The sequence below is a fragment of the Tetrao urogallus genome (assembly GCF_951394365.1).
Source record: "Tetrao urogallus genome assembly, chromosome: 6".
NCBI classification, from domain to species: domain Eukaryota; kingdom Metazoa; phylum Chordata; class Aves; order Galliformes; family Phasianidae; genus Tetrao; species Tetrao urogallus.
Window position 1 is genome coordinate 32,413,014 of NC_136819.1, and position 13,408 is coordinate 32,426,421.

Consider the following 13,408-nt stretch of genomic DNA (forward strand, 5'->3'; position numbering starts at 1 on the left):
TCTGGGCTGCAGTCACATGCTGCTGGCTCATGTTAAGTTTTTTATCTACCAGGACCACTAATTGCATCTCAGCAAGTGCAACCAAAGTGCGCTTGCTTTGTTGAACCTTGTTAGGTTCACATGGGCCCAGCTTTCAAGTTTATCAAGGTCTCTCTAGATGACATCCCTTCCTTCTGCTGTATCTGCTGCACCACTCAGATTGATGTCTTGTGTTCTTTGTCACTGATAAACATGTTAAAGAGTACTAGTCCCAGAACAGGCCCCTGTGGGGGACAGTATTCATGACTGACGCCCCCCATGGACATAAAACCATTGACCACACCCCTCTGGCTGTGTCCTTACAACCAATTCCTTATCCAATTAATAGTCCACCCTTCAAATCCGTATCTCTCCAATCTTCATCCAGAGATGAAGATGTGGTGGGGGACCATGTCAATGGCCTTGCAGAAGTCCGAGTAGGTGTCATCAGTTGCATTCATTTTGTCCATCAATGCCATCACTCCATCATAGAAGGACACAAAATTATTCGGAGAGCTCTTTGCTGTCTGAGCTTGAAACTACTGATAAGAGCAAATTATTCTTGTTACTTGAACTTCTCCAAACCAGTAACTTCTTTTTATAAAAAAAAAAAAAGTTTCTATTAGCAATTGAAAATAATTTTCATCCTTTTACTTTCTTACTAGGGTATCTTCTGTCATGATGAGGCGGACAGAGTTCAGTTTTCCTTCCTTGCACCCTCATTAGAGAGGGCTTCAGAGCTCTTCAAGTGTCAAGAGAAGCAACTTCAGGCTCTCTCAAGTAGTTCTCCTGTGGGAAAGTGTTAGATATGAACTGTAGAGCTGGCAGGCAGAAATCTTCAGGATTCTAATTCTTGGGTGAACCACTTGACTGTTCATGTGTTTTAATTGAATGCCTTGATTATATTGTAGTACTTACAGTTGTTTTAATTGATTTTAGAACCCTCAGGATGGATTCAGTCGTTTGAAGCGGTGGATTATGATTGGTGACCATCACCAGTTGCCACCAGTCATTAAGAACATGGCTTTTCAAAAATACTCCAACATGGAGCAGTCCCTCTTCACACGGTTTGTTCGTGTTGGAGTGCCAACTGTTGATTTGGATGCACAAGGAAGAGCAAGAGCAAGGTGAGTGAAATAAAACTGCATGTCTGTCTAGTGCCAGGTTAAGAATTGGAAAAGCAAACTTACAGTATTGGAAACTTTGGGTTGTTAGGACAGGAGTATGTGCAAAGTGAAGATTTAGCTGTTTTGTGCCATTGATTTCAGCTTAGACTAGGAGGCAAGTTAGCACAAACAAAGTTTGTGGTAGCTGCATCATTTGAAGAACACTGCCAAAATCCTTTCTGAAAGCTTTTCAATTAAAATGTTCGTGTCTTTGTTCTCAATTTGAAAAATGGAGTATACTATGGTTCTTTCAACAGTTTTTTGAGTTTTCTGCAAACTGGACAAAAATCAAAAACTAAAATAGTAATAGCAATAATAATAAAATGTTGAGTGTTGAGTTCAAAAACCCGTGTTAACTGCTTGTATGTTTTTCGGGCAGTTTATGTAACCTCTACAACTGGCGTTATAAAAATCTGGGTAATCTACCTCACGTGCAGCTTATGCCAGAGTTCAGAACAGCCAATGCTGGGTTTTTATACGACTTCCAACTTATAAATGTAGAAGACTTCAATGGTGTGGGAGAGTCTGAACCCAATCCTTATTTCTATCAGGTAAGAGAAATACTGAATGTATACTTTATTTTATCTAGATATGTTTTTTTTAATCTGCAATAAATCAAAATTCTGTAAGCTGATAGTTATGTTCTCAGATTTTTGGTTGTGTATATACATGATTTTTTTTCTCCTTGTAATCAATTTGAATGTCGAAAAGGATGATAATTTTTATGCCCTTTTGCTCCAAGTGAATGATTCTTCTTGCTATCTCCATTTGCTCAAAGTCATTGGGGGAGAGAGATTTGGTATGTAATTAATTATGAAACATTTTGGCCTATGGCAAAGATGTTTAGTTCTGCTGTATTGTCACGACAGTGAAATAAATGGTAGAATTCTACTGTATAAAATATCGAAGTTTGCTCTGTGGTGCATACTTGAGTTTGAGGAGTCAGTGTTTTGATTTAATCTGTATATAAAGATCTGTATATTTTTAAAATCTGTGTATTTTATAAAACTACATTCATAAAATAATGAAACCTTCCGACATCCAGAAGAATGATCTGGGACTATTATTTTAATTGTAGAGAGAAAAAGAAAAAAAAAAAAAGAGTTGAAAGAGGTTTAATTATTTTAGTTCAATTCTTGCTTTTAGCATACTGGAGAGTGATTAATTGCAACTTTTTTTTTTTTTGAGCCTTATTAAATTAGTGCTAAGCAATGCTCTTTTTTCATTTCTGTTTTTAAATCCTTCAATTTTAAATACTAATATCTCTACACTATCAACTTTTAATACTCAACAAATTATGGTTCCACAGTTTTACATAAGAGATGAGGTTTTGTGTGTATTGGCACTTGTTGAGTTCTGTAATGCTGTAATAAGATGACATTCCTTTGGGCAGACAGCTCTAGGTATAGAAATACATTCAGGTGTGAATATTTCAGACACTGAACATTTTAAATTTTTCAAACAAGTAAATATTAATATATTTTATGGCTAATGAATATTTAGATTTTAACAAGTAAAACAGTACTTCTTGTAGATACTAGAAAGCATCAATGAATGCCTATCAAACTTGCAAATAAATAACTTTCTTTTTCTCTGTCCTTTCAGAATCTTGGTGAAGCAGAATATGTTGTGGCACTTTTCATGTATATGTGCCTGCTTGGTTATCCTGCAGACAGGATAAGTATCCTGACAACATACAACGGACAGAAACATCTGATCCGAGATGTCATTAACCAGCGTTGTGGAAATAATCCATTGATTGGACGGCCAAACAAGGTGACTTAAAAAATATTGGGCATTGAAGTGGTTCTGTTTTTTTCATGGTTATCATATTATAGAAATGATTAAATACATTCCCTACTTTCTATGCAAGTATTCATTGACTAATGTTTACATATAGCATGTATTTATCAACATATATTCTATTTCACAGAATCATATCATCTTGTTTGCGTGTTTGAAACTAGTCATACAAAGAAACTGTGAAATCAGTCAAGTTTGATATGTCATGGACTATATGAGACAGAAAAATTCTTTTCTTTGTCATATATTTTGTCCTCCTTTTAAAAAATAAAATAAATATATTCACCTAGAGTGGATATGGTTTGGATTTGGTAAAATGCATAATGAAGAATATTATAAAACATACAGAAATGTATTTACATAAGTCTGGTGTCTACAGGTTAAAATATGATGTTACAGAATTTGATCGTTTTCCACAAACTTTTGGTATTATCTTGCCAGAGTTATGTCTGAATTAAGTAAAAATAAGAAGTGGCACGTAGAGTCCCAGCTTCTCCCAGGAAGAGTAGGTTGATGTTTTTTAGTTAAAGGTGAATTAAAACAGAATCAAATGTTTTCGTCTGTCTTCCCATTTGCTACAATCTGAATCAGAAGTTCGTGCTAAAATTTTGATGTCAGGCTGTAGTTAAAATGGCAAAGATTTAACCTATGGTGGTTTTTGTTTTGTTTTTTTGTTCTCTAGGTAACAACTGTGGACAGATTTCAAGGTCAACAAAATGATTATATTCTCCTTTCATTAGTGCGTACCAAAGCTGTAGGCCACCTTAGGTATGTAGAAAAGAACTCTTGCATAGTTGCTAAAGTATACGTTTTCCACATCAGAAAGATGTTTGATATGTTGCACAAAGTTTCAACTCTTTCAGTACATAGCGGAACTGAAGTTTAATGCTGTGCATTGGAGGAAGTTTAGACCTGGTTTATTTTTACAACACTCTGCTTCTCTCTTCGCAACCACTTTATCCTTTACTCTATATTACTATACTATATTCTACATACTATACTAGTACTCTATAAGAAGTTTACATTATTGCAGGTAGTCTTGAATAGTAGGTAGTTCAATAGGTAGTCTTGGATAGTTACTCTTGAATTCGAATTTTAATTTAGTAGATTAAGAGGAATGTAATTAATGCTTGTTGAATAAATGCAGGCTTAAACTTTCTATAAATGAACTTTTCTATAAGTGAGCTTTATTTGTTTTGTATCAGAAGTGTTTGGACATCTTGTAAGTTGTGTTATTTGTAGTCTAAAATGTTTGCACTTCAGCTTTGGAGTAAGGTGGAGTAAGACTTGTCTATTTAGGAGTAGTAAGATGATATCAGAACCTATGTTTTCTTATTCAGGGATACAGAAAGGCTATTGTGATTTGTTCCCAATGTAAAATATAACTGTTTTTCTAGGCTTCAGAGATAAAGGGTAATTTTAATATAATTAACAATATAGTAAGCCTTTTTATATGAAGGTTCTAGGATTTTAGTAGTTATTGTAGCAGTATGTAGAAGAAAAATTTAAGACAAGAGTGTTTAAGATTACTTCATGTTTTCTTAAAAGAAGCATGCTGAAGTCTTAATTCATGTTTTATTGAAACAATGGAATCAGTGAAAAAGTATATGATTAATTTGGCTGTTTTGTTTTTTAATTTTTTTTCTTTTTTTTTTTTAAAGAGATGTCCGACGATTAGTCGTTGCCATGTCAAGAGCCAGGCTTGGGCTTTATATCTTTGCAAGAGTATCACTCTTTCAGAACTGTTTTGAGCTAACTCCAGCTTTCAGCCAACTCACAGCTAGACCACTTCACCTCCATATAATTCCCACGGAATGTTTTCCAGCAGCAAGACAGGTAGGAACGACTGCTATGAATGTCAGTGGTGTGCTTTTTGCCTGTCTTTTTTGAGTGGGCTACAAGACATGGAACTGCAGTGTCTTTGCTTTTAAACCACTGCTTCTTGGATAATTATATCCCTAGAGTTGACTTAGATCGTTTTACACTAGCTGCTTTTAACTGATTTTTCAACAAAACTAACTTACCACTGTAACTGGTCAGTTTTGTCTACTTATTTGTAAGTTCTGCCTGTGAAAGTGATGCTGTATTTTTATTTCAGGATAAATAAGTAAGGTTTTGCAGTGTGTTATGTATTTTTTCTTATTAGAGAACAAAATGTCATTTCTCAAAAAGAAAGTACAAAGCTAGTTTCTTTTTATTAAAGGTTAAATAGCATTCAGCTGAGCAACTCAGTATAACAGAAGTGTTGCTGAGCTAGATGCCTAAGTAAAAAATTTAATACTGCACTAGATCTTTAGCACTTAATCACAAGACTCGCAATGAATAGGATGCTAAACAAATAAGAAATGGACGGAGCATACCTGCTTTGCTACCTGGAGTTTGGAGACGGGTACTTGCATGAATCCAAAACTCCATTAGAAATCTTTACCTGGTCTAAAGTGCTGTTAACAAGTTTGGAAGAAAGCCCTTTGTTTGAAACTGCTGCATTCTACAGCAAAGAACAGTGTGAGTGTAGGCAAGGAGAAGCTGAGCTTTGGTAGTCATTGACACTAATCTGAGCTGAAACTAGTTAAGTTTTAGTTAAATCATCCTTGAATCCAAAATATACTTTACAGATTAAGTGTTGGAACCCAGCCTGTCCTTTTGAAATTGAATTTCTTCATTGGACTTCAGGATCATGATAAATAACGGTTGCCAAAAAGTGCAAGACCTGTATTTCTTGCCTTTTGAAAGAATTTTGCTAGTTCTTTCTTAGAAAGCATTTTTAAAAATTTCTTCAGTTGTTTCCTAATAAAATAAAATAATTTTTTGAATAATGGTTGTGTTTGCTTGCTGAATTTCTACATTTTGTACTTCTTTAGAATGGGGAACCACCGACTCACCAAATACATGTTATCAAGAATATGCCTCAAATGGCTAACTTTGTTTACAACATGTATATGCACATGATACAGAGTACACGCCACTACCAACAGGTAAGGACCTTCTAACTATTCAAAGGTATGCATACAAAATAAGCCTTATTTTGGTAAAAGGAAGTGCTGTTGTGGTTTGAGACTGTTACTGTTACATTTAAAATTCAAGAAGGCTTTAAAGCTGAGAGGGAGAATATTGAAATCTCTAAAATCTTGCAGTAGCAAGTAACTCAGGATGCAATTTAAGACCCCCTAAATAGATGTTAAAAAATGCTAGACATGATTCTGTCTGGGTGCAAAAGTTCTTTGTTAATGCCAGGGAACTAGCTTGCCCAGTGTTTAATTGAAGTAAACTTGTGCGTTATATTTCAGTAAGTGCTGCCTGGTGGAATAGTATTTTGTAATAGATACTTTCTTGACATGGCTGCAGCCTACAGAGTTTTAGAGTTTCCTTGCCTTCAAACCATTTTAATCGAGTTAGCTCACTGCATTATTCAGTCTGGTTAGCAGCTGTAGTACTTGTGTGTGCAAGTCTGGAAGAATATTTTTTTTCAGCACTGGTTCAGCACGTCACTTAATAGTACAGTGTAAGAGGTAGTGGTAGATGACTTTCTCACTTTTTATACTTAATTGTATCACTGCTTAATCCCTGGAGCAGAATTCAAAACCCATTATGGATCTTGAGTCCTTATTGTGTATGTAAGCAGAGCTTTAAAACAGTTTAAGTAGTATATAGAGATCTGCTTTTAGTCAGTGTATTTGGATCTGCAGATGGCTAGAGATAGTTGACAGTTAGCATAACCAGAGAGATCTTTAATGCTATTCCTGAACTGGAACACCTTCCATTTAATGTCTGGGTATATCATGTTACTTATAATGTACTCTTACTTAGTATTTATTCCCTTGTTGGTTTTTTGCTCTTCTGAAGAATTTCTCAAGGTGGAAAATACTGATTGTGCAGAGAGCATCAGCATGATTCCACTTGTCTGAGAGATCTAGTTTCTGTTTTCTAATGCAAGGTTTATTTGACTCCTTAACTGAATGTGCACCTGAACCTTCGGCTTATAAACAGATATTCTTTTTAGCATCCTAGTCTTATGTTGCTAGCTAAAATTGGTTTTTAAAAAAAAAAAAAAAAAAAAAAAAACAAACCTGGTTCCCTGCTGTGGCAATGAATCATACTACTGCATACTACTGCAGCAGAAGCCAAAAAATGAAGTTTTCCTTATCCTTTCTGATATTTTTACATCATTGTATTTTTTTTTTCCATTGGTCTTAACAGTAGTCACATAGCACAGCATGAATCTAGCTGCATTACAGAAAATCTGAGTTTGTCTCATATTTTGAGGTTATATATATATATGTATATATGTATATATATGTGTGTGTGTATATATATATACACGTATGTGTATATATATATATATACACCTATATATGAGGTGTATATATATGTAAGAGGTAGTGGTAGATGACTTTCTCACTTTTTATACTTTTCTATACTTTATATATATATTTGTTGTTTCAAAATCAGAGCTCTTTTAATCTTTTTTTCCATGAGTAAATGGATTATGGAGATTAGTGTGATAACTTCAAAGTCTGTGGGGAAAAAAATGCTTTTCTTTGCTGGTAGTCACAATTTTTGCTTAGATTGGCCCAATGCTTGTCAGAAACTTGTAATATTAATGTCATCTAATTGAAGATAAGACTTTACTGTAATTAAACACTTAATTTGTCAAGTGAAACCAAGTTGCCTTTAAGCAAAATGTAACTAAACAACCATCCTTGCAGATTTATCAAGCTTCTATTTCATTAAAATATTTTAAGGAAATATCTGTCATGTCATTAGATGATGTCTGGCAGAAGTATAAGCATTTCTATACAGTCTGAGGTTGAATAGCTTCATCATAATCTTCTGCTTACTGTATACTTGGTTTGTTTTTTTTTCCAGGTCTAAAATAGTTGCTTTAAAGTAGTACTGTATTTGTAATGCTTTCTGCTAGCAAACCAGGTTCTTGGTTGTGCACTTTGCACTAAAATACTTTTACAGAAGTATTATGTGAAAAATATCTAAGCATTACCTAATCTGTTACTGGAGTTTACATTTTTCTACACTTAGTGCTGTGGGTGAAACTTGTATAAATACAGATAATGTACATATAAGACTTTATAAGATATTTCAAGAGGAAATTACTGGAATAAGTTATTAAAGACGCTCATAAAAAAGATAAGTCCAGCTTATCTAGGAGTTTGTAATGGTAATAGGTGAGGTTATGGTAGAAATGAGCTTGTTGCTTCAGCAGCCCTGTGTCCCATTACTTGAGTGGCTGTTTGGATAATGAAACGTGTTTGATATCCTTGAATTGAAAGTACTGTGTTTTAACACTTGCTTTTCAGGCAAAAAGAATAAGACTCATGTGTGAGCCAAGATGGTTCATTTTATTTGTATAGGAGAAAAATGCCTACAAATGATTAAGTCTTCTAAATTTTAAGTTCTTAAACTTACCTGATGCAAAGCCCTAAATCTAAAGTGAGCTAAAATAGAAATAAATGCCAGAATTATATATTTGTTGTCAAAACTGAAAACTTTTTTTTTTTTAATCATCCAGCGTTTATTACCCCCACCTGCCATGATTGAAGAGCCTGAAACTACTCAAACTCAAGAGTCTGAAGCAGAAGTTGAAGTGCAGGGTATTCAGGAAGATGCAGAAGAAAATAAGGTAGAAGAAGAAATGGTAAAGGAAGAATTGAAGGTGTCAGAAGTGGATGAACATCGAACAATGCCAGAACACCCTGGAAGAGACAGTGATAGTGAAGACAGTGAACCTGAGGATGAGAATGAAAAGTGATCCAAGTGATGTTTGTACTCTTACTTACTCTGGAAAACAAATGGGAAAATGCAGTTAGAAATATGATTGCTATTTTTACACTGACTTTTCTTAAATGATTCCACGTGTGATGTAACCTTGTTTCCTTGTTTTCACTGAATGCTTTCTGGGCAAAAAAGATAATTGGCAGTCATTTCACTGAGTTCTTGTCAGTATCGGTAATGTAATTTGCTTATTTCAACTCAAATGATATACATAAGTTTTTTTAGTAAAGATACTTTTACACAAATTTGGAATTTTTTTCTTATGCCTTTAATTCAGTTAATGAGTTAGCTTTTAAGCTTTACTGATTACCTATATTATAAGGTATAAGGTATACCTACCTTAGGTATTTACCTATTACCTTCACTGAGTACCTATATTTAGTATTGATCAGACACTGTAGTTTCTTTAATATTTTGCAGTGGAGAATTTTTTACATGGAGCAGTGTTTATATACACTGAGATGATATTGTGGGTTTTGGCTCGAGTTTAGTAAGCTATTTAATTGCAAGTTTGAGAAATGGGAATTACCATGGCACTTTGAAATTTTGAAAGAGTTTTATTGAATTGGAAGTTTAACAAGCTCTCAGAATAAGGTACAGGTACTTGTAGCAACTGTTCCATTGTTGACTGCCACTGCTGTTGCTACTTGATTTTCCCTTACACAAGAAGTAAGGATGCAACTTCTAAACAGCATTATTTTTTTAAGTTAGAATCTTGAAATAAGATCTATTTCATTTTTAAGAGAACAACAGGATAAAGTCCCATCAGGAAAGCAAATAAAAGTAATTTGGTGAAGGCAGGATTCACAAAACGTGTAATATCAATATTAGAGATGTAATGGCTGAGTATGTTTTCTGGAGTGATTTCTAAACATACATCTTTCATAAACTGATTAGTGAAAGCTTTTTCCCTAGCTTATTAAGAATATCTGTCAACTGCAAATTATCCAGTGGTTCAGGAAGGTTTATGAATTCCCAAATTTAATTTTCAAACAAAACAGGAACATCTTTCCTGACAAAGGGAAAATACTTAGTTTTCAAATGTTGCAGTTCTGAAGATTCCAGAAGAATTTCTTCACTAAATTGATCAGAAATGCATTAGCTTACAAGCGTTTATTACCATGTTTGAAGATCTTTATCTCAGAATTGCAGGGTTTGAAAGGGATCTCAAGATTGAGTCTAACTCCCCTGCTAAAGCAGATACCCTACAATAGGTTGCACAGACCTAGAGGGATCTTGAATATTTTTTTTAACTTCTTATTCACACAAAAAAGAAAAACTGAAACTGTGTTATTTCATTACTTGTTCTGAGTGGAAGATGATGTAAATTCTTTGCCATTGGAGAACAAACAGCAGTGTGTTTAATATTAGGATGGTAAGCTTTATGTGTTTGATTCATGCTTTAATTCATGTGTTCAAGCAGGGCAGAATAATACTGGGCCTTCAAGCAACATGCAACAAGCTCAGCTGATGTCTGTCATCTCTGTTTTCCAAACCATTTTTACAAATATTTGAGCCAGGCAATCATGTATTATACTTCAGAATTCTGGGCAAAAAAATTAGTAAAGAATTCTGGAGGGTTTTTTTTTTTTAATCTAAAATGGATGGTTTAATTGACAGGGATTCCATCAATACTACAGGGAAAAAGCAACCAAATCTAGAAGAGACTGTAAAGATGTAGATTTGTATATGGCTTGCAGTGTAATATTTCTGCTGGTGTATGAGCACACCTAGCCTGTTTAATACTGTGTTCCATGTGCAAGCTTATGTATCTGGTCCCTTCTGACTCATGGGATCCTCTTAGAACAGCCAAGTTAGAGTCATCAAATGTGTTGCCCTGACATGGTGAGCGGTGTTGTAAAGGAGCTCGTTGCTGACTAGCATGAAAGCAGAAGCAACTGAATCAAAAGCAATTGCAAAAACATTACAGCCTTAATACATACTTTTCTGAAGGACCAAGCATTGCCTATACTAGAGATGGAAAGTTTTGCTGAGTTGACTTAAGCTGAGCAGGTCATTGCTGCTACTTTCCATGTACTGAATTTTACACTTTTTTCAGTGATGGAAAGCGTTTTTGAATGTGGGAAGTCGTGTTTACCATGTAGCAGTGGTTAGAAAGTTCTTTGTACTTGTGGAATACAAGATTGGTAAAGTGGTGTGGCTTTTTTTTATTTGTAGATGTTCTGCATTTAATTTTTGGTAAAGGATGAATTGTCTTTCACACCAAAATATGTTTAGTTTTGGTGTTTTATTGACTCTTCTTTACAAGAAAGAATTGGTGGGAGAAGTGAAACAGCCTAAAAAACCTACAAGTTTGTCAAGGGGGGAAAGACAATGCAAGCCAGAGGTCTTAACGAGCAGTTTACACTATGATGACATCCATAAACTTCATTTAAAAAAAATAATAATTTTTTTTTCCTCCTAGCCTGCTCGAAATTTGCATTAATTCCACAGTATGTGTTGGATAAGGTTCTAACTTTTTCCAAAAGGTAAAAAAGCATCCTGCCACTTCACCTCCTGAGAAAGGGTCTTTGCTGTTTCATCAGACATAAAAGGATATCAGTCCTCAAGGAAGGTATCCTGATGAGGACTAGAAGTTAAGATTGCTGACAGAATGACTTTGCTGACAGAAGAGTCATTATATTCTTTGAAATCAGACATTAAAAAAAAAAAAATGCAGTCGATGTTGTTCACTTTACTGGATAAACAAGACATACAATTCTATTGTAACAAGAATTAGATAACACTCGGAAAGTCATAGAGCAAGCTGACATAAGTAAATGTCCTAGCCAACAAATGAATCACAACCCACAGCAGTCAAGAATCTTTGAATGCCATTAAGACATATGGCAGTGTAGGTTCCTTTGCCAAACATGGTAGTCTGCCTTGCAGAATCAATCAATAGAAAAGGAGGAGTTCAGGGGAGTTTTAGAGGCTGTTTACGTGTTTCCTGTTACATGGCTTTTCTGTGTAGTTTTCTTAGAGTCTCAGGATTGATTGGTTAAGTACCTGACGAAAGAAGATCTCTGTGCTGTAGTACTAACACATTTTAAAATAAAGCTATTAAAATTGTGAATTTAAAAATAACTTCCTCAAATGATTTCAACTCAGCATCCTCTGTTAAATCCATTTATTTGCCTAATTTTATGTAGATTCTGAAAAGGTACAATTCTCAGCTCTCAGAAATTAAATTCTTCCTTACTCATAGACGTATCTACGCAATCATTACCTAAAATGGATGCAAGAGGAAGAATCAATACCTGTAATGCTACTTGCTCTCTGTAAGTAGTTGTTTCAGAAAACTAAATGCCAGTATTGGAATGAGAAAATGATCTTTTCCTCCCTCCCATAGTAGATAACAAGGGCAGATTATTTCTCCAGGCCTTGCTCTGGAAGGGCTTTAATCAGCTTAATCTAGCCCATATCAGAGGTCACGTAATATAGTGCTATTGAGAAAAACAGTTGCATTTAATTTAGCTTCCATCATGATTTTCATTCACCTTGAAAAAAGGAAAATGACAAGGATCTTTGAATCAAGTAATAACATCAATGTAATGCAGAGAAGCCCATTGCTTTACTGTTAATGTCTGGGGAAAAAAAAAAAAAAGATAAAAGCAAATAAGAGTTACTTTAGCTATGAGTAAGAAACTTTCCAGAGTTCAGGCATTATCTCTTTGCTTGAAAAACAGTATCAGAACAAACAGAGTATGCTTCTGTATGCATGTATAATTAACTTTTAGGAAAACGTAGATGTAAGCAAAACGTTGAGCTGACTGTTGTCAATTATATAGTTCATCTGTAATGTCACTGAAAAAGTATATACATAGATCTATCTATCTATCTATCCATATAAGCTATATATGTAGCTACAGTGTATGTTTGCCTAATGAAACATTAGGATTTTGCCATTCCAGTGAATACCATAAAAGAATAAGCTAGTGATCCAAATAAGGGTCAGGAATATATCAGTCTTGGCACTGTTTGTAAGAGATAAAAAGAAGCCGCCTTTATTGCATTTATCAACTGTGAATTCCTAAATTGCCACAGTCCTGTGTAAGAGAAGCCCTGCTACACATCCAGAGACGCTTCAGCATCCTGCTGTGCTAGTCTGACATCTCTTGCATGTCAAGAGCACTTATTTTTAGATGGGACAGTCATTAGGGACATAATGTATTGTAACTACTGTAGAGGAAGTAGTCTAGGGGCAGCAGAAGCGGATTGAGAGAAGCTCAGTACAAAGACACTAAGATTCCGTTTCTGACCTTAATCCACAGCAGTACAGACTTGCCCTATTTTTGGGAGTGATTTTTAGCAGCAGCAATCATGTTCTGTTGGGAAATACCATGTTTTCTAAAATGAGAAATTCTGCGTTTTGCATGCTGAGTCAGAGGGGAGAAAGCGCCTTACCAGTAATCCTCTTTAGCTTGAGGGCTCATGTGAGAGCACTGAAACAAGACTTAGGAAAAAGAAAAGCCCAAGAGTAGAGGAGTTGTCTTACTGTTTCTCATGGCTTGTGCTGGGATAGGGTTAGTTTTCTCTCTAGATGTTCATATGAAGCTGTGTTAAGTATCTGTGATGAAAAGATAACACACCGGTGATTTTAGTTGTTGGAAAGCGGTGCTTACACAGTCAAG

At 34.9% G+C, this 13,408-nt stretch overlaps 1 protein-coding gene across 1 annotated transcript in view; it reads left to right on the plus strand.

Annotated features, from left to right (window-relative positions):
- The window catches only part of AQR (aquarius intron-binding spliceosomal factor), a gene marked incomplete at both ends in the record, with an annotated part of 58,495 nt that extends 49,744 nt beyond the window's left edge, over nt 1-8,751 (plus strand). The window contains 7 exon segments of the mRNA XM_079537889.1: nt 958-1,145; nt 1,564-1,735; nt 2,790-2,960; nt 3,670-3,755; nt 4,649-4,823; nt 5,849-5,962; nt 8,512-8,751. Of these exon segments, the coding sequence (XP_079394015.1) occupies nt 958-1,145; nt 1,564-1,735; nt 2,790-2,960; nt 3,670-3,755; nt 4,649-4,823; nt 5,849-5,962; nt 8,512-8,751 (1,146 nt within the window).
- Nucleotides 8,752-13,408: the final 4,657 nt, after the last annotated feature.